This window comes from Pteronotus mesoamericanus, unplaced genomic scaffold (genome assembly GCF_021234165.1).
Source record: "Pteronotus mesoamericanus isolate MK-2021 breed Mesoamerican mustached bat unplaced genomic scaffold, CSHL_Meso_final contig_164, whole genome shotgun sequence".
In the NCBI taxonomy this organism is placed as follows: domain Eukaryota; kingdom Metazoa; phylum Chordata; class Mammalia; order Chiroptera; family Mormoopidae; genus Pteronotus; species Pteronotus mesoamericanus.
In genome coordinates this window covers 20,200,618-20,228,285 of record NW_026555065.1, presented here as the reverse complement: position 1 = coordinate 20,228,285, position 27,668 = coordinate 20,200,618, and the positions used below count along the sequence as shown (strand labels likewise).

General features: G+C 39.3%; 1 protein-coding gene across 1 annotated transcript in view; it reads left to right on the top strand.

The window, feature by feature from the left end:
• SLC28A2 (solute carrier family 28 member 2) overlaps positions 1 to 23,581 on the top strand; it is a 43,174-nt gene extending 19,593 nt beyond the window's left edge. The window contains exons 9-18 of the mRNA XM_054564930.1: positions 737 to 817; positions 1,270 to 1,350; positions 3,210 to 3,335; positions 3,414 to 3,544; positions 3,974 to 4,142; positions 4,354 to 4,551; positions 5,172 to 5,253; positions 6,590 to 6,688; positions 6,897 to 7,008; positions 23,467 to 23,581. Of these exons, the coding sequence (XP_054420905.1) occupies positions 737 to 817; positions 1,270 to 1,350; positions 3,210 to 3,335; positions 3,414 to 3,544; positions 3,974 to 4,142; positions 4,354 to 4,551; positions 5,172 to 5,253; positions 6,590 to 6,688; positions 6,897 to 7,008; positions 23,467 to 23,581 (1,194 nt within the window). The remainder of the gene's footprint in view (positions 1 to 736; positions 818 to 1,269; positions 1,351 to 3,209; positions 3,336 to 3,413; positions 3,545 to 3,973; positions 4,143 to 4,353; positions 4,552 to 5,171; positions 5,254 to 6,589; positions 6,689 to 6,896; positions 7,009 to 23,466) is intronic.
• The last annotated feature ends 4,087 nt before the right edge of the window (positions 23,582 to 27,668 follow it).

Here is a 27,668-nt window from a genome sequence, read left to right as displayed (position 1 = left end):
TCTATCTATACTGTATGAGCTGCTCTTGGAAGGCTGAGAGCTTAATTTACAACCTGAAATGCAGTCTATTTATGGCATACACATCCATACAGCAGTCCTCCTCTGTCTGTGAGGGATACATTCCAAGACCCCCAGTGGATGCCTGAAACCACAGGTAGTACCAGACTCTATATATACTATGTTTTTTTCCATATACATACATACCTTTGATAAAGTTTAATTTATAACTTAGGCAGTTTCACAAATAGAAGATTCGTTCTTATCATAGATCTTAGCAACCTTAGCATACCATTTTTTTTCTTATTAAGTTGAGAGCATTCACTTTTTCTCTTAAAGAAAGCACTTTACAGGCTCTCTTTGGCATACTTTAATCACTACTCTTGTGCTTTGGGGCCACTAAGTAAATAAGGGCGACTTGAACACAGGTGCTGAGATACTGTGATGGTCTTCCTGATAACCTAGGTGGCTACTAAGTGACTAACGGGCTGGTAGGTGGTGTATAGATTAGCAAAGGGATTGTTCATGTCCCAAGCAGGACAGAGCAGGACAGCATGTGATTCCATTATGCTATTCATACTGGCGCACCATTTAAAACCTATGAATTGTTTACTTCTGGAATTTTCCATTACATATTGTCTAGCCGTTGTTGACCATAACTGCAACCACAGAAGGTGAAACCATGGATAAGGGGGGACCTCTGTAATATATCCTTAGTTGCCTGTCATTGTCATTCCAGGCCTTACCAATCATCATTTTCTTTGGATGTGTGATGTCTATTCTCTACTACCTGGGCCTTGTGCAGTGGGTAGTTCAGAAGGTGAGTCATTCTCCCTCACCACTCAGGAGGTGGACCTTCATCTTGTGATCTGCCAAGAAGCATGAAAATGACACTTAATTTGGAGAACTGCTCCTATGTAGGATCTAGATGTTAGAAATAATGTAAAAAGGTAAACTTTCAAGCATGCCTGATATCAGATGATCAGGCCCAGGCTCTAGGCTGGCTGAAGGGCAGGGCAGGGCAGGGCAGGAAAAGGAAATGGGCTGGACAGCCATTTCATACTGACATTTAATCTACAGGTTCTGGAAGCCAGGAGTCCTGAGTTCTGGTCCAGGTGCTGTTTATAACTTGCTCTGTGGCCTTGGGCTTGTCACTCCAATTCTCTAGGCCTCAGTTTCCTTACCAGTATAATGGAGAAGGGTATGGGGGTTTGCTGTGTACGCTCCAAGATTCTTGCTAATGTTAATGGTTTATGCTTTGTATCCCTTTAGGTTGCCTGGTTTTTGCAAATCACCATGGGCACCACTGCCACAGAGACCCTGGCTGTGGCAGGAAACATCTTTGTGGGTATGGTAAGTACCCCGAGGCCTTCTGCTCTTTTTTTCCTGAGGAACAAGTAGTGTGGAGGAAAACAGGTTAAGAAAAGTATGTTGTCCTTCTGAAAAGTGAAATAAATGTACTGTATGGTCAGTAATGAAAGAAAACTCAGAAGTTTAAAGGAAACTCAGTTCATTGCTTTTACCCTTCATGTGCCCTTCATGTGTAAGAATACGTACCTGGGCCTTAGTTTGGACATCCTTAACCATGGATCCAACTTCTCTTCTTTTTTTTAATTTTTAAAATTGATTTGAGAAAGAGCAAGAGAGAAAGAGAGATTGAGCTTTGTTGTTCCACTTATTTATGCATTCATTGGTTGATATTTGTATATGTCCTGACTGGGGATTGAACCCACATCCTTGGCTTATCAGGATGACATTCTAACCAGCTGAACTACTCAGCTAGGGCCAATACAATTACTTATCACAGAAATTTAGGGAAACATCCTGGTCTAAATCTTATCTGCCTTCAGTGTCTATGAAGGATGTTTGCTCTATGGTTTTTGTTTCTCCTGTGATCCTTGTTTTCCAGGTCCTCTAAGGAGCTAATAGCTTGCCTTGCTCAGTGCTAGCAACAAGGCTCTTCCCCATAATATACTGTTTGAAACATTTATATGGAATAGGTGCTCATTATATGTTATTGACTGATTAATTCAATGTTAGGGACAGTGGCTTGTCAAATTGAGGTCTTTCTCAAGGCTCTAGTCCAATCAACTGTTTCTGAAATGTTTTCAAAGCACTTCTGCACACTTCCACCATAGCACTCCACATTTTACTGAAATTATCCATAATCAGCTTAGTTTTTAATGCTAGACTATAAGTTCCTAAGAACAGAAACTTTGCCTTATTTATATTAACATCCCTAGTACAAGACTAGGCACATTATTGTCACTCATTAAATGACATTATCTTAGGTTGATGCTAAATATAGTTTACAGAGTTGGATCTTCATAATTTCATAAAATTTTCACAAGTGTTATTTCTTTTGATTCTTTCATCAACATTGGGCCTAATACTCTATTTTGCATTTCATTTAATGAGTACTTTTTAAGCAACTAATTTGTACTCAGGAAGTGCACTATACTTAATATGGTCATTCATTAAGTACATCAGGACCTTGAAGAATGTCTGGACAAAAAGTATTTCATTCAACTTTGTTTTCTTATAAAGTTGATAAGATGTCAGAGGAACTTAACTCTTGTTTATATCAATTAGTTTATGGTAAAACTGGTCTCATTATACATTGTTTTACTTGAAGTTCCAGAACCTATCAAAGTTAAGTGAAGAATTACTGTGTATGATTTTCCCCTGGTTGGTGTGGTTCAGTGGATTGAGCACTGGCGTGCAAACCGATAGGTCATTGGTTCAATTCCTGGTCAGGGTACATGCCTGTGTTGTAGGCCAGGTCCCCCGGTTGGGGCATACCAGAAGCAACCAATGAATGTATTTCTCACAAACCGATGTTCCTCTCCCTCTCTTTCTGCCTCCCTTCCCTTCTCTCTGAAAATAAATAAATAAAATCTTTTAAAAAAAGAATTACTGTGTATGATTTTAGACATGGAGAACATATCAAAAAATATATACCATTTCTCTTCCATAGCATTTTAAAATCTAAATAAATGAGACAAACATGTATGAAACTAGATGAGACCAATGCCAGCCCATGTATGATTAGGTGCCAGAGAGAGTGAGGCCAATGCTGGGAGGGCCTAAAAGCAGAGCTCTGTGCTGGAAGGGCACTCACATTACAGGGATGTGTCCCTGGGTCTGCAGTGTGCACTCTGGGGTGGGGGTTTACACCCTCTTGAAACTGACTCACTTCTCCTTGTTCATAGACAGAGGCACCTCTGCTCATCCGTCCATATATTGGAGACATGACACTCTCCGAAATCCACGCAGTGATGACTGGAGGGTTTGCCACCATCTCAGGCACTGTGTTGGGAGCCTTTATATCCTTTGGGGTAGGAATAGTCTGATCACTCCTGGGTGAGCCCACATCTAGGTTCTGCAGATGCCGATTCTTAAGTCTGGCCTTACAGATTGAAGCATCATCCTTGATTTCTGCGTCTGTGATGGCTGCCCCTTCTGCTCTCGCCTTGTCAAAGCTGGTATATCCAGAAGTGGAGGAATCCAAGTTCAAGAATAAGGAGGGTGTAAAATTATCCCGTGGGTGAGTCCAATGAGGCATATAATTGGGGAGATGGTGAGGTCAGGTGCAGACTCTGGAGCGCTGCTGTGGTGGCAGAGGCTTAAAGTCTCCTGGAGAAGGAATAATCTGGTTCCATGTCCCCTGTTGTTCACCTCTGCCTCTAGCTAATTGTGCTGAGCTTATTTGCTTGTTTCACCCTCTACCTGCCTCTATCTTCTGCATACAAGTATCCTCTGTCCTTGGTGTCGGTGCAATTCCATGGCAATTAAATCTGATAGTGCTTCAGTGTAATTTCTACCAAAAGGGTCACTAAGGAACCCCATCACCTCTCAAGCTGGTCTAGCACCCTTGTCCTGCACTCCCGCGCACAGGGAAAGTGGGATTTCTCTTCTGTGAGTAGCTGACACTAATCCAGACACCATATCCTTCTCCCATGCCTAACAACCACAGGAAAGAGAAGAATATCCTGGAAGCTGCCAGCAACGGAGCCACAGATGCCATAAGCCTTGCTACTAATGTAGCAGCCAACCTGATTGCCTTTTTGGCTGTGTTGGCCTTCATCAATGCTGCCCTCTCCTGGCTAGGGGAATTGGTAGACATTCAAGGGCTTACTTTTCAGGTAAAGAATTATATTTGTTGGGCCGTCCCTGCAGGACGTATTTAAGTAGTCCTTGAGATGTGCATGCCCTCCTGACCCACAGTGAGCTAAAAGAAAGCGTGGGTATAGAAGGGTGGAAGAGACTCAGGTAAGGCTCCAGAGAAAGTCCTCGTGTCCTGACCTGTGTTACTTATTCTCTCTTTTCCTGGGATATCTCTTTCTTTTCACCTAGGTGATTTGCTCGTACATCCTAAGGCCTTTGGTTTTCATGATGGGTGTAGACTGGGCAGATTGTCCAATGGTGGCTGAGATGGTGGGGATCAAGTTCTTCACAAATGAGTTTGTGGCCTACCAGCAACTCTCTCAGTACAAGAACAAACGTCTCTCTGGAATGGAAGAGTGGATCGAGGGCAAGAAACAGTGGATTTCTGTAGGTGACAATCCAGAAAAGCATAAATTGTCTGTGGGCAAGCAGAGTTACACAAAAATTTGTTTCACACCCATGGATCCCTCTCCAGTGTCCCAGCCTAACCACAAAGCAAGCATAACAATATGCGTAGCTCCAGCACCCCAGCTCCCTTGAGGTCTTCTTGCTATCCCTCCCCTACACTCTGACCCAACTTCTTTCTCTAATGTACTTCTTGGGTCTTTACAGTTGGGGCAGTCTAGGGTGGACAGTATTTTTGATGGTCTAAGGTCCCCTTCTTCATTTATAAGTTTAAATTGCTATAAATTGATCTCCTTTTCTCTCTCCCTCTGTTTATCTCTTCCCTCTCAATCATCATTCCTAGGCCTTCTCCTCATTCATGGACTTCAACAAGGGTGTTAGGCAAAGAGGCCCATAGTGGTTTCCATATCATTATTCCTGCGAAAACTCAGAAAATGATTATTTTCTGAGCATCTTTTCCACGTGCCTTAGGGTACTGTGGACAGGAATGGGGGTTCTATGTTCTTTGGAACTTTTGTTTTACCGTTGGAACTTCTATCATAAATATATGACTGCACATATGGAACTGAGTTTATTTACTTACTTATTTTTGTTTTTCCTAGGTGAGAGCTGAAATCATTACAACATTTTCACTCTGTGGATTTGCCAATCTTAGTTCCATAGGAATCACACTGGGAGGCCTGAGTGAGTTCATTCATTTTCCCAGCTACCCTATAAGCCAGCCAGATCCCACCTTCTGTAGTAGGCAGTCCTGGTGCTTCAGTACAAGTTGAGACCAGACAGAGAAGCTGATGCAAAATGAGTCCTCTCAGGTGCAGTTAATTTGGAGTTAAGGCAACCATGCTACCTGGGTACGCATGGAGTCCAGGCTGGGCTTACAGTCTCAATTTGTTACTCTTTTTCCTTTCAACTTGAGGCCCAAAAGACCTATTTTATTTTTATTTTCCCTTTGAGGAAGATTATAATGATAGAGCTTTTACTTTGCCATTAAATGGGCATAGTGCATATATAAGTAAAGATATTTTGCTTTATATTCAGTAGCAAAGGTACTTTCTGAAATTAGGCTGCTCACCAGTTGTCTTCAGAGAAATTGCACAAGGAACCAAAAGACAAATAAAATTATCAGACACATAAGGCAGATACATAGTAAGAGCGAGTGGTGGCAAGTGTTGGACTAAAAGCTACAAATCACCAGGCGTGGGAGAAGTGAGTATTTGAAGCAGACACAGATATATTTAGATTGTTGAAAATATTGCTGAGTGTGGGTGATGATTGGATGAAAAAATATGAGGAAGGTGGAGTTGTCTTTGAGGGCAGAGGCAGGGAATATGACTAGCAGATTCCAAGAGTTTGGAAGATACAAGTTAGAAATACAGTATAAAAAGAAATACAGCTCAGTGTGTCCATTTATTATGTCACTCATATTCTGCGGTAGAATAATTCAGTTGATTTATTTGATAGCTGATTGAACAATTTAAAGGTGAAACAATTTCCTTTTGGTTTAATTCTTCCCTTTGTTAAACATCTGTCTGTACTGTTCTAATTCTGATGCCCTATTACTGTCTGATTGTGAGGTTGCCGTCTGGCAGTGGGATGTGCATCATGTGACTAAGGCAGAGCTGAATGTTGCCATCCTTATCCCTCTGGCTCAAAACAGTCCATCTATTTCTGATCCCTGCTTAAGAGTGCAGATCTCAACTAGTGAACACCCAGGCATGTGTGCCTGTCTGGAGCAAACTGGACCCAGATATGCCTTGGGAGAGTGTTCTTGGAACCACTGAAGTTAGGGTCAAACATTCCTTGACCTATGGAACGTCTGAGTTAGCGAACCCTCAGGACTAATGTATAGACAGACATACTTCTTAGGGTACCTCTGGTCAGCCTCTGGTTGTTAGTGGTTAAAAAATAAAGAAGCTATTCATCTGCATTTGTTCTTATTCATTCTTCAGTTGGGGCTCATGGGAAATCCTGGACTGGCTGGTGAGAAAAAGATCAAGTTATTTTGTTTTCTTGTCTGCAGCATCAATGGTACCCCACCGGAAGAGTGACTTGTCCAAGGTTGTGGTCAGTGCCCTCTTCACAGGAGCCTGTGTATCCCTTATCAGTGCCTGTGTGGCAGGTAGGTCCCTCAGCTTAGTCCTTTGGCTGAAGTCACATACCTACATCCTGACAAGATCTCTCGCAGAATATTGATTTAATCATCCACCTCACAGATGCATAGAAAAGGCACCCAATCTACAATGTTCTCCAGTTTACACTCAAATTATTAAGAGCCCTCAGGAACATGTATAAATCTTCCCCTTAGTATCTCTGTCTCCTTTATCCAGGAATCCTCTATGTTCCCAGGGGAGCTGAAACTGACTGTGTCTCCTTCCTAAACACAAGTTTCACCAATCGAACCTACGAGGCCTATGTGTGCTGCAGACAACTCTTTCAGAGGTGAGTGTGCATGAGGATCCCAGCTCCCTCCTCTTATATGCTGCCCTCCACTCAGGAATCTTCTGGGAGCAGGGAGAAATAAGGGCTGCGAGTAATCATGTGAACGCTGAATAGAGTATTTAAGAAGGAAGGTGGTCTAGATTTATGTTCTTTTCTCTCACCTTCAGTATTTATTATCTCTAGTCTGGACAAGTGACAGATGTTACCTGTTTTGGTGGGACACTGAGAAGTGGAAGGGCAGGGGAAGAAGAAAGGATGTGGGGTTTCCCTGACAAGAAGTTACTGTACTTATTGTGACTGGAATATTGTAGGTGAAGACTTGGCATTCCTCCTAAGTGGCTACAAAATTATGGGCTTCTTCAGACAGAAATGATTACTGAAAAAGGATAAAGTTTTTGATAAAATCATAATGCATTCAGATAGTGTAAAAATGAACCTGTTTACCAGTTTCTGGGACATTATATAAGTAGTTTTCTGGTTCCTCATGTAAGAAGCATGAAAGTCACCACTCCGTTGTAACAAATTAAAAACTAAACAATCTGAAAAAGCAATAATTCTTAGATTCATATGAGAGGTGAGGACACAGGGCAAGCCACTGTCCCCAGTATTGGACAGACAGGTGAATACAGGAAGTAATGTTTGACTGGAACAGAAACTCATGAGTGGAAACTGCTGCAGAAACCTATGCAGGAGTAGGAAAACCTGAAACTGTAATTGGTGGAGGCATAGTGAGGACAAGTCTAAATGTTAAAAACTCAGGAGGGGGGCCGTCATCGGGGGCGACCCACGCTTTCATGAGTTTTACCTCCAGGAGATAAATTAGGTTCAAAATGGTTCCTTTTCCCCTTGTGCTTCCAACTGCGTGACAGGAAAAAGGGAACCATTTAAAAATACACCAGAACACACTGTTTTTTTGGTGGACCTATGTTTTTATTTATTTTAAGTGAATACCAGGAGTAGAAATGTAGGGCCCTGAAGCAGATAAATGCATGATGAAACATATGCCATTGGGAAGTTGGTCTGTAGAGCAGTAGAATTGTGTGGTCAAATAGAATTACTTTATCAGGTGCTCCACTTGAGTCTTAGTATTATATGAATTCTTCTCTCTATTTGAATGCAAAATTATATTACTTTCTAATCCAGTGATTAGACATTATATAACTTACTAAGAGATCATCCTGATAAATCTCACACCCATCTGACGCCATACAGTTGTAATATTATTGCCTATATTCCCTATGCTGTATTTTATATCCCACAACTATTATATAACTACCAATTTGTACTTCTTAATCCCTTCAACTTTTTCCCTTATAACCCCAAACCCCCTTCCATCTGGCAACTGTCAAAATGTTTTCTGTATCTAAGAGTCTGTTTTTGTTCTGCTTGTTTGTTTTTAGATTCAATCGTAGATAGATATGTATTTATTGCCATTTCATTATTCATATTTTTATCTTTTTTTCTTCTTAAAGATGACCCTTTAATATCTCATATAATACTTGTTTGGTGGTGATGAACTCCTTTAGTTTTCTCTTGTCTGGGAAGCTCTTTTTCTGGCCTTCAATTCTAAATGAGAGCTTTGCTGGACAAAGTAGTCTTGGTTGTAGGCCGTTGCTTTTCATTACTTTGAATATTTCTTGCCAATCCCTTTGGCCTGCAAAATTTCTGTTGAGAAATCAGCTGACTGTCTTATGGGAGCTCCCTTATAAGTAACTAACTGATTTCAAGATGCTCTTTTTGTCTTTAAATTTTTGCATTTTATTGATTTTGCATTAATTATGATGTGTCTTGGTGTGAGTCCTTTTTGGGTTCATCTTGTTTGGGACTCTGCACTTCTTGTAGTTGTATGTCTAGTTCCTTCACCAGGTTAAGGAAGTTTCCTGTCATTATTTTTTCACATAGGTGTTCAATTCCTGGCTTTCTCACTTCTCCTTCTGGCACCATCACAATGCAAATGTTGGTATACTTGAAGTTGTCCCAGAGGTTTTTTTTATGCTATTGTCATTTTTTTGGATTCTTTTTTTCTTTTTGCTGTTCTAATTGGATGTTGTCTGCTTCATTGTCTTCCAAATCTCTGATTTGATCCTCTGCTTCATCTACTCCATGTTGATTCCTTGTAATGAATCCTTTATTTTAGTGTATTCTTCATTTCTGGTATTTTTATGTTTTATAGTTCTACTTTTATGTTTCCTCTTTAAGTTCTCACTAAGTTCATCTACTCTTTCTTTAAATTCATTGAACATTTTTATAACCAGTGTTTTGAGCTCTACATTTAATAGATTGCTTGTCTCCATTTTGTTTAGTTCTTTTTCTAGAGTTTTGTTATTTTTTTCAATTGGGACATGTTTCTTTGTCTCCTCATTTTGGCAGACCTACTGTGTTTGTTTCTATGTATTAGGCAGAGTTGCAAGTCTCCTGGACTTGGTAGAGGAGCCTTATGTAGTAGGTGTCCTGTAGGGTACAGGGGTACAGCCTCCTTGTTTACATGTGCTGGGCACTTCAGGTATAACTCCCCACATTCCTTGTGTGGGCTGTGTACACCCTTCTGTTCTATTTGAGCCTTGATCGATGTTGGCACATCAAAGGGAGGCATATACCACGAGGCCAATTGGCTGCAAGAACTGGCTACAACCATTGCGGAGAGCCTTTTGTGCAGGGACCCACTCCATGGACCAGTACTTACTTCAGCAGGGCTTTGGTGTCTGCTGAGTTCATCCCTTGACTGTCTCACTTATAGAGATGGTTGGGTGGTGCTATGATGTGCTCTGAAGCTGTTCATGGTTGTGCTGGCTCAGGAGACTCTGGGAGGTGCAGGCCAAGGTCAACTGCTGCCTATGTTCTGCCTGGGGCCACCTACCATGAGCTACAAAGCAATCTAAAAATGGCTGCTATTTTTGCTGGGCTTGGAGATGCACCGGAGGGACCAAGCTGCAAACCAAGTCTGGCTGCCACTAGTGCTGTGTCTGGGGTCACTTAGTTAGTGGTACAGGGCATGCTCAAGCCAGCCACATGCTGCTTGTCTGAGAGAGTTTAGGAAAGTTGGAAGCATGAACCAAGATAGGCCATTTGTAAAAAAGCCAGCGGAAGAGCTTGGTTGGGCCTGAAAGTTGGGTGGGGCAGGGTCTCAGGGAATCACCAGGGTGGGGATAACAGTGTGAGCCAGGTTGATAGAGTCTCAAATATACCTGCCTGCCAGTTCTGAGTGTGGAGGGGTGGTTCAGAAAAGGAAAAAGGACTCTGCCAACTCTACCAGCTGTTCTGAGAGAAAGCTGCTCCTCCAGTTCTTGTTCTGATGCCAGACATTTCAGTTCTTCACCCTATGTGCCTGGTGCCTTTTGAACTGCCGCCCCAGAGCTGCAGCTCAGAGCCAGTAAGTCTGAGTATGTCCATGCACTGGCCCTTTAGGAGGAACACCTGGGACTCCAGCAGCCCTTAGTCTCACTCAGCTACAATTCCCACTGCCAGATGTTATAGGGCCTAATCTTTCTGGTCCTGGAACTCTGGGCTGGAGGGCCTGGTGTGGGCCTGGGACCCCTTACTCCTCAAGGGAGATCCCTGCAGCTGAGATTGTCATCTCAAGTTTTATCCACCACACACAGGTGTGGGACCAGCCCTTTCCATGTCTCTGCCCCTCTTACCAGTCTCAACGTGGCTTCTTTTTTATATCCTTAGTTCTAGGACTTTGGTTCAGCTAGATTTCAGGTGGATCTGAAAGATGTTGTTTTGTTTAGTTGTAATTTTGATGGGGTTATAGGAAGATGCGAGTACTACATTTATACCTATGCTGCAATCTTGATTGGAAGACTGTGTTGTTTTTCTTGTTTTTCTTTTAACAAGGACTGCATTCAGGGACAACTAGTAAACCATAGCATAACCAGCTAGGGTATTATCAGAGCCTAACTGACCAGGGAGAAGGGAATACCCAACTTCAGCACACTCTAGCCATCTTGTCCCACCTAGGAGGGGGAGGAAGAACCTGAGAAAAGCTTGTGAAGTTCACAGTCCTCACTAAAAGATTGAGACCTAAAGAGGTACAGGCTCACTAAAAGATTGAGACCTAGTGATAGCACTATAGCATACTTCCCCTCCCCCAACATCTTATTACCACATCACATCACTAAAAGCCTATTTACAGCAGTTTCCTTTATGTGTACAACATGTCTGGCTATCAAAAAGAAATGCCAAGGCACACTAAAAGGCAAAATATACAATCTGAAAAGACAGTGCAAGCATCAGAACCACACATGGCAGGGATGTTGGAATTAATTAGACTGGGAATTTTAAACAACTATGATTAATATGCTAGGGGCTCTAATGGATAAAGTAGACAGCATGTTAGAAGAGATGGACAATGTAAGCAGAGATATAGGAATCCTAAGAAAAAACCAAAAAGAAATTTTACAGATCAAAAAGCACTGTAACAGGAATGAAGAATGCCTTTGATGGGCTTATTAGTAGACTGGACACAGCTGAGGAAAGAATCTCTGAGCTTGAAGATATATCAATAGAAGCCATCAATTCTGAAAAGCAAAGAGAACAAAGACTGAAGCAAAAGACAAACAAAAAAAAAAAAACCAGAACATAAGATCCAAGGACTCTCTTACAACTACAAATACTGGAAGGAAAAGAAAGGAATATAAAAAAAAAATTAAACAATAATGATTGAGAATTTCTTCAAGTTAATGTCAGACACCAAGCCACAGATCCAGGAACCAAGAAGGATAAATGCCAAGAAAACGACACGTAAGCATATTCTCAAATTACAGAAAATCAGAGGTTAAGAAAAATACTGAAAGAAGCCAGTAGGAAATAAAGAGCATACATCATTAAACTAAAAGAGCTAGTTATAAGATACACATAAAGAATCGAGGAACTAGAATGTTTGGTTCTTCCAAAGCAAAAGATGTATGTAGTAGGAATATGTGGGTGAATGAAGAGAGTTCTGAAGACAATGAAGAGAGTTCTTGGAGATGAGGCTAAATCTTAAAAGGCCTTATACGAAATGCTAAGGAATATAGATTTGACTTACAGAATTATGAACATTGGCATAATAACATTTTTAAAAAGATCATTTTTATAGCCTTTAGGTGTCAGGGAGACCAATAAACACATTGGTTTAATAGTCTAAGTGAGAAATGGTGACAGCTGATACTAAGTGGTTATGAAGATGGAGATGCAATAGGTCGGGAGAATTAATAGCATTTGTCATTGCTAGATAAGAGGGAAGAATGGAGTGAAAAAGAGGAAGGAGCCCTAAATACTGTCTCCTTTCTGGCTTGGGCAGGTGGGTCTAAGGGGCACCATTATTTCACTGAGAAAAGGACTAGTTCCAGGAATGGGAATCAAGGGGAAAGATTGTGGCTTAGTTTAATTCAGCTGGATACATTGACTTGGAGGTACCTATAGATCCTCCATGTGAAGCTACTCACAGGACAATTGGAGTCTGCGGTTCAGGAGAGAAATCAAACCTGGAGTTATATTTGAAAGTTATCATTAAGTTAGTGATCTATCTGTTCACTATATAGACAAATGTTTGGGTGCTAGCTGCGCAACAGGTTACTATGCCAAGTTAACAGATATTACCCTCTTTTTTTTTTTTTGATGTTCCATCAGAGTAGGCAACCAACATCTTTTGAAAAAATAATCCTTTTAATATACTATTAAAGGTGAATAAGAAACTGGATAGACTGGCATAGTTTTGATTCCTATGTTCTTCTGGCAGTTCAATGGATTTCATTATGTAAGCATAATCTAAAGTAAACGAATAAAGTGAAAATTGCTCATTTTTGTTTAAAGATGAGTTGTCTTTCCTTCACTGAACTTTACTAAAAAATAGAATATTCTTTCCTGCTCATTTCTGCTTCCAAAACTGCAACTGATTCTGTCTATAGTTACTTACTGAGTGTCAGCATTTAGAATCTGATAGAGATCATATTTTTTCCAATTTATTTATACTCTTGAGTGACTCCCAACTGAGATGGCAATATAGGAGGCTCCAGAATTTCCCTTCTCCCAGCTGCACCGAATGCACAGCTACATAGTAATTCTCTCTGAGAGAACCAGAAACTAGCTGAGTGACTCCTACACATTGTGCAACTGAGAAAATACCCACACTGAAATGGTTAGGAAAGGCTAAGACAAAATCTTACCATAAACCTCAATCCTGGAATAGCACCATATAATGGAAGGCACTCCCAAAGGAGTGAAGGGTTTGGGCTGCCCATCTAGGGCACAGACTTTTTTAAAAAATTATATTTTATTGTTTATGCTATTACAGTTATCCAAATTTTCATCCCTTAAATACCCTCCACCCTGACCCCCCTTCCTTAGGCAATCCCCACAATGCTGTCCATGTCCATGGGTCATACATATATATTTTCTGGCCACTCTGTTCCCTATGCTGCCCTTTACATCCCCATGACTGTTCTGTAACTATCAATTTATACTTCTTAATCCCTTCACCATTTTTGTACATTCCCCTGACCCTCCTCCCATCTGGCAATCATCAAAATGTTCTCTGAGTCTTTGATTCTGTTTCTGTTCTGCTTGTTCATTTATTTTGTTCTTTAGATTCAATTGTTGATAGATATGTATTTATTGCCATTTTATTATTCATATTTTTAATATTTTCTTCTTAAAGGAGACCTTTTAACATTTCATGTAATATTGGCTTGGTGATGATGGATTCCTTTAGCTTTTTATTCTCTGGGAAGCCCTTTATCTGTCCTTTGATTCTAAATGATCGTTTTGCTGGGTAAAGTAGTCTTGGTTGTAGGCCCTTGCTTTTCATCACGTTAAATATTTCTTGCCAGTTGCTGCTAGTCTGTAAAGTTTCTTTTGATAAATCATCTGACAGTTTTATGGAAGCTCCTTTGTAGGTAACTAACTGCTTTTTTCTTGCTGCTTTTAAGATTCTTTCTTTAAACTTTGGCATTTTAATTATGATATGTCTTGGTGTGGGCCTCTTTGGGTTCATCTTATTTGGGACTCTGTGCTTTCTAGACTTGTATGTCTAGTTCTTTCGCCTTTAGGGAAGTTTTCTGTCATTATTTTTTCACATAGGTGTTCAATTCCTTGCTCTCTCTCTGCTTCATCCAGCACCCCCATGATGTGACTGTTGGTATGCTTGAAGTCGTCCCAGAGGCTCCTTACACTATCCTCATTTTTAAAAAAATATTTTATTTATTTTTAGAGAGAGGATAAGGGGAGGGAGAAAGAGAGGGAGAGAAACATCAATATGTGGTTGCCTCTTGTGTGCCTCCCACCGAGGCCCTGGCCTGCAACCCAGGCACGTGCCTCAGCTGGGAATTGAACTGGCAATCCTTTGGTTCACAATTTGGCACTCAATCCATTGAGCCACACCAGCCAGGGCCACTATCCTCATTTTTGGGCATTCTTTTTTCTTCTTGCTGTTCCAATTTTTTTTTCTTCCGTATATTCCAAATTGCTGATTTGATTCTTGGCTTTATCAAGTCTACAATTGATTCCCTGTAAATTATTCTTTATTTCATTTAATGTACACTTTGTTTCTGACTGGATCTTTTTTATGCTGTTGAGGTCCTCACTAAGTTCATTGAACATCCTTATAAACTGTGTTTTGAACTCTGCATCTAGTAGATTGCTTGTTTCCATCTTGTTTAGTTCTTTTTCTGGAGTTTTTATCTCTTCTTTCATTTGGGCCATGTTTATTTGTTTCCTTATTTTGGCAGCCTCTCTGTGTTTGTTTCTATGTATTTGGTAGAGCTGCAACATCTTCCAGGCTTGGTAGAGTGGCCTAATATAGTACATGTCCTGTAGGGTCTATTTATATAGCCTCCTCTATTACCCAAGCTGGATACTTTGGGTACCCCAACTGTGTGGGCTGTGTACACCCTTCTAAGGTAATTGAGCCTTGATTGCTGTTGGCACATTCGTCAGCCACCCCCTGTGTTCTTTCCAGGGTCACACAGTAAAAGCTACAAAGTGATCTGCAGATAGTTGCTACCTGTGCTGGGCTTGGAAATGCCCAGGTGAGGTCATCTTGTGAACCAAGGCTGGCTGCTGCTAGCACTGGCCCTGGAGCAACTTAGCAAGTGGGTATAGGGTTTGCTGAAACCAGATGCTACTTGTTTGAAATGATTTAGGAAAATCTGAAGCATAGGCCAAGACAAGCCATTTGTATGGAAAAGCCACTGGAAACAGCTTGGGTGGACCTGAAAGTTGGTTGGGGTGGGCCCTCAGGGAATCCCAGGTGAGGCAAACATTGATAGCCAGGTTGATGGAATCTCATATAGGGTGCCCATTTTCTGGCTCTGTGGCTGTGTTTAGGAGGGGTCAGTAAAGGAACAATGGCCTCTGCCCACACTTCTTTCTGGGAAAAAATTGCCTCCCAGCTCAACTATATCACCATCTGGAATGGGCACCAAATCATAAGGCTCCCACCTGAGGGACAGGATCCCCAAACACCTAGCTCTAAAAGCATATGGGGCTTGGATTCCTGAGTCTCACAGAACTATAGCAAACAAAGAGCAGTTCTTAACAGGCAGTGAACACTCACTGTAGCTATCCCACAAGGCTCAGTGCAGAGGGAACAGGCAACATTGCTCATCTCCCAGTCTTTCTCAAGAAAGGGTTTGGCAGCATACTTTCCAAATTGCTGCCTGGGCTTCTGGTTTCTTCTAAGTATTGACTGTAATCCTCTCCAGAGCACTTCCCCCACCGTCTCCCCTAGGCACACTTCAATGATAAAATCAGGTCATCAGCATTTCTTTGGAAATGGCTTGTACACATGCCTGTTGCCACAATATTCAGAGTGCTGCCCAAGTGACAAACCCCCAGATCACCTGGCTCTGATAGCCAATGTGACTTGCATTCATGAGTCCCATAGGACTGTGGCAGATAAAAAGCTGTTGTTAATGGGTGTGTTTGTGTGAAAGCATTCTCCCGGGCTATACTCCCAGGGCTCAGTGCATAGGGAAGAGGCAAAAACATACCTCTCCCTGTCTTTCCTAGAAGGGGACTGATTGCACACTTTATAAGCCACTGCCTGAGGGTCCAGCTTCTAAGTAGCATGCCTCTAGGGGATGATTGTGACCCTCCTTGGAGCCCACTTTCTCCTTCCATCTCATTCCAACAATAAAACCAAGTTGCCACAATTTTTATGGCTGCTGCCAAAGAGAGAGGTCCCCAAATCACCTAACTCTGTTAGTAATCTCAGCTTGCATTCATATAATAGCAAACAAAGATGCAGTTTTTAAATGAGCACAGAAGCACCCCCCTGTAGCTATACACCCAGGTTCAGTGCAGAAGGAATAGGCAAAAATGCCCATTTCCCAGTTTCCCTGTAAAAGGGATTTGGCTGCATACTTTCCCAACTGCTACCTGACAATCCAGCTTCTAATCAGCTACATTTAGGTGCTCACTGCAAATCTCCCCTTTGGGACACTAACAAGACCTACATGGAGACACATAATTACTGTATTTTGCCATGTATAATGCACACAGTTTTGCCCAAATTTTTGAGGTAAAAATAAGGATATGCATTGTACTAATTTCATATCTATATAAACATTTTTAATTATTTTATTTATGCTATATGTTAAAAGTATAACTCTAGAAAGCAATAATGATATCTACACAAAATAATACCCTGGAGTGTGAAAATTGGTCTTTTTGAACTTACGATGAACTTGCAACAAATGCAGTTTTCTGCCAATGATTCAATGAAATGAAATGGAGAGAGACATACTGTTATCCACAGAGTAAGATACATGATGCCGATTGTTGTTCACTTGATAAGATAGGTGATGCCGACTTTATTACCATAGGGTGAACAGCATGAAATTTCTCTTTGTACACTTTAGGTGGGAGAAATTATTGGAAAATCCCTTGGAAAATGTTGAAACAGTTTTCATACACTGCAAACTTTAAGCTAAAAGTTATTAAATATGCTAAAAAGCATAGCAACAAAGCTGCCGTGATGACAGAGAGTGTCATCAGATTGTGGAGGCAACAGGAAGAAAAACTTCTTCAGATGCCGTGACAGAAGAAGGCAAAGCAAGGGAAACCTCCAAAGTGGCTGGAGGTGGAGCAGGAGGCGAAGACCTGGATTCTGGAGCAGCGTCAAACTGGGATCTTGGTTTCGACCAAGATGATACAAGAAGAAGGTAAAAAGATTGCATGAGAAAAAAATATTGATGATTTCTCAGGGACACCTAAATGGTGCTTTAACTTTATGAAGAGAGAAGGTTTGAGAATGAGGACATGAATGAAACTTGTCCAAAAACTTCCAGCAGCCTATTAAAATCAAATTGTGGAACTTCATTCTTATGTTATCAATCTTTGAAAGACTTACAGCTTTGAGCTGTCCCAAATTGCCAATATGGATGAGGTCCCACTCACATTTGATGGGCCCTCCAACAGAACTGTGGACATCAAAGGAGCAAAGACCATGGCTGTTAAAACTAGCGGTCATGAGAAAACACATTTCACTGTTATTCTAGCCTGTTGTGCAGATGGGACAAAGCTACTACCTATGATCATCTTTAAGAGAAAAACGTTTCTGAAAGGACAGATTCCAAATGGAGTTATTGTCCACATGCATGAAAAAGGATGAATGAATGAAGAAGAAATGAAAATCTGTTTTAACAAAGTCTGGTCATGAAGGCCTGGAGGATTACTTAAAAAAACCACCTTTGCTTGTTTTTGATCACCTCAAAGCCCATGTTTCATAAAGAGCAAAAGCAATTGTAGCAGTCTTGAAAACCCAACTTGCTGGGATACCTGGTGGGCTAACCAGCCAACTGCAATCTCTTGATGTGTTAGCAAACAAACCCTTTAAGGCGCTAATGAAGCAAGAGTGGACATCCAGGATGCAGTCAGCTGGTAATAATTTAACACCTACAGGCAGAATCAAGAAAGTATCCATCACCCAGGTTTGTGATTGGATCCTAAGATCAAAGAATGGTGTCAAGAAGGAAGTAGTTGTGAAATTGTTTAAAAAATGCGGCATCAGAAATGCTATAGATGGAACTGAGGATGATGAAATTTACCACGATGAGGAAAGTGACTCTTTAGAAGACAGTGGTAATGTAGAAATTGAAGAAGATGACACTTCTGATATTGACAGTGACAAAGAGTTTGTGGCCTTCTATGATGCATAAATGTTGTAAATTTGTTACCAGTACATAAAATTTCTTGTACTTTGTATTTGTTCTTGTGTTTTGTAATTATTTGTTACATAAAATTTCTTGTACCATAATATGTTCAAAAATAAATGCTAAAATTCCTTTATAATACAAAAAAACAAGTATCTAAATATAAATAAATAAATAATTGAATTAAAAAATTAAAACAAAAGTTTTTTTCCCTGAAAGTTTGGGCCCAAAATGTGGGTGTGCAGTATACATGGCAAAATATGGTAAATTGTCAAGAGTTAAAAACAAGGAGAGAATCTTAAAAGCAGCATAAGAAAAGTAACTTGTTATATACAAGGGAACCCCCATAAGAATATCAGCAGGTTTTTCAGCAGAAACCTTGAAGTTCAGAAGGGTGTGGGATGATATATTTTTAAAAAACTGCCAACCAAGAATACATTATCAGGCAGACTTGTCTTTCAGAAGTGGAGTTAAGAGTGTTTTCCACACAATCAAAAGTTGAAGGAATTCATCACAACTAGACCAGCCTTATAAGAAACAGATAGCAATACAATAATAGTAGGGGTCTTTAATACTCCTCTTTAATAATGGATAGAGGATATAGACAGAAAATCAATAAGGAAACATTGGATTTAAATTACATGTTATACCAGATAGACCTACCGACATTTACAGAACAATTCACCCAACACCAGAATATACATTCTTCTCAAGTACACATGAAAATTATCTGAGAGATCACATGTTAGGCAACAAAACAAGTCTTAATAAATTTAGAAAGATTGAAATCATATCAAACATCTTTTCCAACCACAATGATAGGAACTAGAAATCAATTACAAGAAAAAAACTGGTGAGTTCACAATATGTAGAGCTTAAACAACATGCTCCTAAACAATGGGTCAAAAAAGAAATCAAAAGAGAAATGTAAAAATATCTTGACAAGGAAAACATTGTATCTATGTGAGGTGATGGATGTTAACTTATTTTGGTAATCACTTCATAATAGAGACATATATCAAATCATTGTGTTGCACACTTTATACAATTTTATATGTCAATTATATCTCAATAAAACTAGGAAAAAAACTTGAGACAAATGAAGAAATGGAAACACAACATACCAAAACTTATGAGATTCAGCAAAAGTTGTTCTAATAGGTAAGTTATAGTGATCAACACCTACATTAAGAAAAAATATAAAGATCTCAAATAAACAACCAATTTAACACTTCAAAGAACTAGGAAAAAACTAAGCCTCAAGATAGTAGGATGAAGTAAATAACAATAATCAGAGCATAAATAAATAAAAGAGACAAAAAAACAACAGAAAAAAAATCTTTGAAACTAGCAGATGTTCTTTTTTACTTTTTTGTGAAAACATTTAGCTAAGGTAACAAAAGGAGAGGAGACTCAAATAAACAAAATCAGAAATGGAATAGAAGATATTACAACTGAACACAGAAATACTGATAAGGATCATAAGAAACTACAGTTGACTCTTGAACAACAAGATCTGAACTGTGTGTGTCCACTTATGTGAATTTTTTTCAACTGACTGAAGTTCAATTGATCCACGCAGTTCAAACCCAAGTTGTTCAAGGGTCAATTCCATGAATGAGAACCCACATATGCAGAGGGTTGACTATAGTTATATATGGATTTTTTACTGTATAGGAGATTGGCACTTTTAACTTCCATATTGTTCAAGGGTGAGTTGTAGTATTAACAATTATACCCCCCAAAATTAGATAACTGAGAACAAATGGATACATTCCTAGAAACGTACAACCTACCAAGACTGAATCATGAAGTAGAAAATCTGAACACACTGATAACTGCTAAGGAGATGAAATCAGTAATCAAAACCTCTCAAAAAAAGAAAAACCCAGGACCAGATGGTTTTATTGGTGAATTCTACCAAACATTCAAGAAAAATTAACATCAATCTTCTCAAATTACTCCAAAAAACATAAGAGGAGTGAAGATTCCCAAATTCATTTTATGAGGCCAGAATTACCTGATACCAAAGTCAGATAGTGAAATTACAAGAAAAGAAAATTACAGGCTAATATTTCTGATAAATATATATGTAAAAACCCTCAACAAACTATTAGCAAACCAAATTCAACAATACATTAAAAGGATCATACATCATGATCAAGTGTAATCTGTTTCTTGGAATGCAAGGATGTTTCAACACACACAAATCAATACATGTGATAAACTACTTTAACAAAATAAAGGAAAAAATCATATGATCATCTCAATAGATGCAAAAAAAAATCATTTGACAAACTTCAGCATCATTTCATGATTAAAATAATACTCTCAACAAATTGAGTATAGAATGCACTTTAACATAATAATGAATGGCCATATAGAAGGTGGAGCAAAAATAGGTTTGCAGTTGTTTTTATGAAAAATAATATAATAATTAATAAATAATAGAAGAATAAACTGTGTTTTGCATACTCACAACTGTAAACCTACTTTTGCCCCACCCTGTATGACATGCCCACAAATAACATCATACTCAATGTTAGAAAGCTGAATGATTTTCCTGTAAGATCAGGTATAAGACAAGGATGCCCACTCTCACTACTTATATTCAACATAGAGCAATTATGCAATATAAAGAAATAAAAAGCACACAAATCAAAAAAAATATAAAATTGTCTCTGCAGATGACATTATCTTACATATAAAACCCCTGAAGACTCCACCAAAAAACTGTTAGAACTAATAAACAAATTCAGTAAGTTGCAGGATACAAAATCAATATACAAAAATCAGTTGTGTTTCTATACATTAGCAATGAACTATTGGAAAGAGAAATGAAGTAAATAATTCTATTTACAATATCATCAAAAAATAAAATGCTTAGGAAAAAATTTAACCAAGACAATGAAAGATCTGTATACTGAAAAGTGTAAAATGCTGGTGAAAGAAATTGAAGACACAAATAAATGGAAGGATGTCTCATGTTCATGGATTAGAAGAATTAATATTATTAAAAGGCCCATCTACCCAAAGAAATCTAGTCAATGCAACCTATACCAAAATCTCAATGGCATTTTTCACTGAAATAGAAAAAACAATCCTAAAATTCATATGGAATCACAAAAGACCCCAAATAGCCAAAGCAATCTTGAGAAAGAAGAAACAAAGCTGGAGGCATCACACTTCCTGATTTCAAGCTATACTACAAATCTATAGTAATTAAAACAGAATGGTATTGGCATAAAAACAGACACACAGATCAATGGAACAGAAGACAGCCCGTAAATAAACCTATGGACAAATGTTCAATTAGTTTTCAATATAGGGGCCAAGACACAATGGGGAAAAAATAGTTTCTTCAATAAATGGTGTTGGGAAAACTGTATATCCACATGCAAAAGAATAAAACCAGATGGATCCCTATTTTACACAACACACAAAAATCAACTCAAAATGGATTAAAGACTTGAATGTAAGATTTGAAACCTTAAAACACACACAAGAAAACATAGTAAGCTTCCTGACTTTTGTCTTGCGAATGATTTTTTTTTATTTGACATCAAAAGCAAAGTCAATAAAAGCAAAAAACAAACAAGTGGAACTTCATCAAACTAAAAAGCTTCTGCACAGCAAAGACAAACAAACTATTAACAAATTTTAAAATATAAACCTATATATTGGAAAAAACTATTTGCAAACCACATATCCAATAATGGATTAATACCCAAACTATATAAGGAACTTATACAACTAAATAGCAAAAATGTTTTTTAAAAAAATCCTATTTAAAAAATGAGCAGAGGAACTGAATAGACATTTTTCCAAAGAAATTCAAATGGCCAACAGGTACATGAAAATGTGCTTAACATCACTAATTAGCATGCAAATGGAAATCAAAATCACAGTGATATATTACCTTACTCCTGTTAGAATGGCTATTATCAAAAACACAAGCGATAAATACTGGGAAGGATGTGGAGAAAAGAAAACCTTATCCACAGTTGGTGGGAATGTAAAATGGTACTGACACTATGGAAAAGGGTATGGAGGTTCCTGAAGAAATTAAAAATAGAACTGTCACATGACCCAGCAATCCTACTGCTGGGTATATATCCAAAGGAAAGGAAATCACTATCTGTACTCCCATGTTCATTGCAGCATTATTCAAGTAGCCATGGTATGAAAACAACCTGTATGATCACTGAGAGATGAATGAATAAAAAAATGAAGTATATATACGAGGTCTGTCCAGAAGGTATCCAGCCATGCAATATGAAAAATAGAGACATTTACTGAAGGAGATTCAACATGCAAGAAACAATGTATATAGGACAATGACACCTCAGTTCCCTTCAAAGTAGGCACCTTGGGATCTTACACAGTTCTCCCAATCACCATCAGCTGCCCTGTAGTATTTTTCTGAATGTCACTGATGGTCTGAAGCCTCTTCCCTTCCAAAGGTGATTTTAGTTTTGGGGAAAGCCAGAAGTCACAGGGTGCCAAATCTGGGCTGTAGTGGGGCTGAGTCCCCTGCGTGATCTGATATTTTGCAAAACAACTCTGCATGAGAGGTGATGCATGAGCGAGTGTGCTGTCTCATGACGAAGCTGCCAATCATCAGTTGCCCACAGCTGCAGCCTCCTGAATGATCTGAATAGTTTCCCATTAAAGGAATGTTCAAGCTTAATGCAAAATTTGATGTACATTCATTGCTTCACTCTCTTAGTCATTTTGAATGTATGGCCACACAGTACACATAGTCAGTCAACTGGTGTCTACTGCCCACACTGACCAGTACAGTGAAGTCTCACTGTTCACACATGCACATTCTGGTCCACTCTCCTTGGCTGCCACGTTACATGGATGTTGGGCAAACTGTTCTTGTTATATTAACAATGGCTGGACTTTTTCCAGACAAACTATACGTATATACATGTTATTTATCCTTATAAAAGAAGAATATCTTGGTATTTGCAACAAGACTAAGCAAAGTGAAATAAGAGTGATAAAGACAAATACTGCATCACTTTTATGGAGAATCAAAAAAATTGTTTTTAAAGTCAAACTCATAGAAACAGAGCCAAATGGTGGTTGCCTGGTACTGGGTGGGGGGTGTGGAACTAGATATAAAGGTACTAGTTTGGGGCACGAATGAGAAAACATGCACTTAATTCTGTTCTATTCAATTGGTCATTGTGATTGGATCCATTAACAGGTCTTTATTTTTGTTTTTCAGTTGCTTGGTAGAACTTATTGCTATGCCTTATTGCATTTTTTAAAAATCTGACCCACTGTGTATCTCTCTGGCTTTTCATTTCAGTACTTCTCTGAACGGCACCAATGCTTCTTTTTCTGGTCCATGGGAAAATAAAGAGTTCAGTGCCATAGCCCTTGCTAACTGCTGTGAATTCTACACCAATGCTGTGTGTGCCTAAGGCTGGCCCGTTTTTGTAAGTCTTGATCTTGACAGATTTTCCGATGGCAAAGGTATTAAGGTACTCAAGAATTCCTGCTCTACAACTAACTCACCATGACCTTTAACAGCAAATGTAAAAATTTCATTTTGGTTCACTCTATGCCAATAATGAAAATCAGCATTTGTCTTTCCATTATTTGGCTAAACTAAATAGGCTCTTATGGGCTCTGTCTGAGTTTATATGTGAAATAATAAATATTACCATACCAAAAGAAATCTTGCAAATCTTGCTTCTAGTTGCCATCTTAAAAGTTATGTGATGCAGTCTGCTATAAATGTGATTTTGTATGTAACGTGTACTGTGGCGAAAGGCTGCATTTCTTGGGGAGTTTGGTGGATGAGCTAGACTTATGGTACTAAAAGTACAAATGAAAGTTATATGAATATTTAATAATAAAATTTTTTCTGGTTGTCACACATGCAAAGTCTTTAACATTACATAGTAAACAAAAAGTATCTCCTGTATGCAAACTTGAAAGGCATGTCCATTCTTTAAAGGCCCTTACTTGGTTTTAGTTTTCTGCTTCAGGACCATTTTTTGCTTCATGTTTACAGGGAATCCTTTAAAACAGTGGTTTTCAGTGGGAAGTAGGTCTATTTCGCCTCCCAGGGGACATTGGGGAATGTCTTGAGACATTAGTTAATTGTTACAAAAGCAGGGGAGGATGCTACTGACATCTGCTGGGTAGAGGCCAGGGTCACTGCTGAACATTGTACAACGCACAGGTCAGCCCTCACAACAAAGAATTCTCTGGCCTCAAATGTCAACAGTGCGAAGATTGAAACATTCTGATTTAAAATGTTTAATATATTTCTTATGTCTAATATTATTTATAAGAATATTATAAATATTATAGGAAGAAACTTCCTATATTAGATATATAGACTTCCTTTGGATATATTAGAAACTTAAGGCTTAAGGAAGAGTTTCAAAAGATTGTATGAATGTCTTCTTTACATTAATTCATTGGAACTAACAAAATTTTGGGTTTTAGTTTTTTCCAATGTCCACAGTTAGTATTATTGGCACCCAGCCGTGTCCATTCATTTACCTACTATCTATGGCTAGTTTTGGGCATGGTGAAGTCGCTGTGATAAAGACTATGCGAAGCTGCAAACGTTTACTGTCTTGTTCTTTACAGGAAACCCTGCCATAGAGAATGAAGCCCTGACACTAAAATGAGGCCTTAGATTCCTGTGGCCACTGTCTGGGCCTCTTTCTAGCCACCTCTTTCTTCTGGCCCTTCCCACCTGGCTCTTGCCTGTGGCCGCAAGCTCCTGGCTATTTTGGCTGTCCCACATCTCACATCCAGGAGAATCTGTCTCATTTGCTCCTAACAGAACTTTTTGTGGTAGGTGGGATGACATCACTCCTCACCCTCTCCATTTTAAAAACAAGGAAATTCGGGTAAAGAGCTTAAGTGTACTTGCCTTTGGTTACAGAGCTAACAAGGAAGTAAGCCAGCCTACTGCAGTGAAAAGGACATGATTTAATAAGGCTTTCCATTATCTGGGGGAATTCTAGCTTTTCAATCTGTTTCTTACCACTGTCTCATGCTACCCATCCATGTATGTAATTACCACACAGAACTACTGACTTTCCCTAAGAAATCTATACCTAAGTAACTGAAAAAGGCTTCTAACTTCTTGGAGCCTCTATTCTCACAGTTACACAAATTAAGATAATAATGGCTTCATCAAAGGTTTGTGGAGATTAAGTGTCTTAATGTTAAAGCACTTGGAACATAGAGATGCTTAAGGAATGTTCTCCTCTCTCCTTGGTTCCCTGGCTATCTTTCTTTCTCATATATCCCAACTTAACACCCAGTACTTTCTGCATACCTTTACCACGTATTTCTTTGCAACTTCAATCGTGCCTGCTCCATGTCCCGCTCCTCTCCTGGCACCTCAGGTAGTCTCAGAAGGGTGGGGCCTGGAGCTGGAATAGGTCTGGCTGGTAGTTGCTGGGGGTGGCCTGAGGCACCTAGACAGGTGCCCCATGGCATGTTGAAAGTACAAGTCCGAAGATCAAAACTGAAGCAGCCAAATCTTTATTCAGGTAATGGTGATGCAGATCTGGGAACAAGGGCAACTAGGTCATCTAATGGTTCTAATGCAAAGAACAACTCTTATGATAAACATTTATCATCAACAAGAAAAGCATGACTTAGGAAATTTATTAGAATTTATATAATTTCTACCCATGTTACAGCTTACATTTTTCATTAGACTGAATAACTTCTACCAATTTTATTTTTAAAAACTTAACTCTTGCTCCCAGAAAAGCAAAAGGCATATTTTGAAAGCCCCAAATTCACTTTTTTTCATGGTCTCAGGGCTCCTGCCTATTACATTTATCAGTACATAGATTTACCTTGACTATAAAAATTCTTTCCATGTATTTTAAGCAGGAATCAAAACAAAATATTGGAGCTGTTTTTGTCACATAGAACAGCAGTCTCTTGGCTGAAATCATATTTCCACTTGTCAAGAGCTGTTGTTCCCTTGAGGGGAGTAAACATTGTTTGTAGCACTGAGTGCCTCACAAAGAAAAAATGGAGGAGGGAGCCCTCTTTTCCATGGTGACAAGACTAAGATTTGAATTATTCATTCAATGAAGGATATTTATTTATGATTAACCTAACTCAGAGGATGATGTAGCATATTTCCCAAGGAAAATATTATCTTTCTGATATTTGACGTTTGAGAGCTCATGTATTTATGGTTTCAAAAGCAAATCTATGACTCTGTGGATACAAAAATTATCCAACTACATAGCTACAATTTATAAAAAAAAAGTATTAATTTACTTCCTTAATGGATTTCAGAGGCAACTTATAGGTTTAAAAGAATATTTTAAGGTGGCTAGGCTATGGAAGGCATTATCATCACTAGTCATAATTTTATAAAGGCAAAATACTCAGCTTCATTGCATAGCTGTATGCTGCCTGCTGGTGGCCACAACTATTGTGAATTTGTTGCAAAACCATCTGGCTGCCTGGCTGGGCCCCCTCTGCTGTGGATGGACCACAGTCCATGGCATTGCTGAATCACTGAGACGTGTCTTGCTCTGTATCAGAGTGCTGACTGAGTCTAGCGGTGCTTAACAAAGCCTCAGAAGGGGTGGAGGAAATGCTTCGAAGAGCCATGTCACATAATAATCACACAAAAGTTTCACTTAATTACTATTCCTAATAGTAGCTAACATTTGCTGAGTACTTCGTAATGCCAGGCACTGTGAGGTATCCTTTAGTCATAAAACCACAGGCCCTGCTGCCATTTGGCCCCCACAAACTGAGGGGTCCCCACATGTAGTACTGACTTGGAGGAAGGACTGAAGCACCTGAAAAACAGCCAGAATAGAATACAGAGTCTCTGGCTTCTCAAGAAGCTACCTGGAGGGGCTAGGTAATATAATCTACAAGTATAGGGGGATTAATGTCTGGGACGGGAGTAAACCTTAAGCAATGAGAGATGGAGACAAAAAGAAGTCACTCCTCCTCCTGTGTGATAGTTGGTTCTGAGAGGCAGTAGTTTCTTACGTACTCGCTGGAGATGTCCTGGAAGATCAAGCAACCATCTCTGTTTGCAGTGAAGCTGGAGCCATCTTGGCAACACATCTCTCATTTGTTTTCACTTCCTTTCTCTCTCACACTTTCCTCCCTGAAATTCCACCCATCAATCAAGCATTAGTATATAATCTTTCACTTCAAGTTTTGTTTTCTTAGGACCCTCAGTTTAAAAATGCTGGTGCCAGGGGTGGTCTTTAAGACTAGCCCCTCATCCTGGCCGGCAGCTCAGTTGGTTAGAGTGTCATCCTGATATGCCAAGGTTGTGAGTTCAATCCCCAGTCAGGGCAGGTTGTATCAACCCAGTCAGACTGATACAAGTATCAACCAATGAATGCATAAATAAGTGGAACAACAAATCAATGTTCTCTCTCTCTCTCTGAAAAAAATCAATAATAAAAAAAGGTTAGACCCTCAAAATAGGGTTTTGGAGTTGGACAGCCCACCTATCTGAAGGCAAAGGAAAGGTTTTCTTCA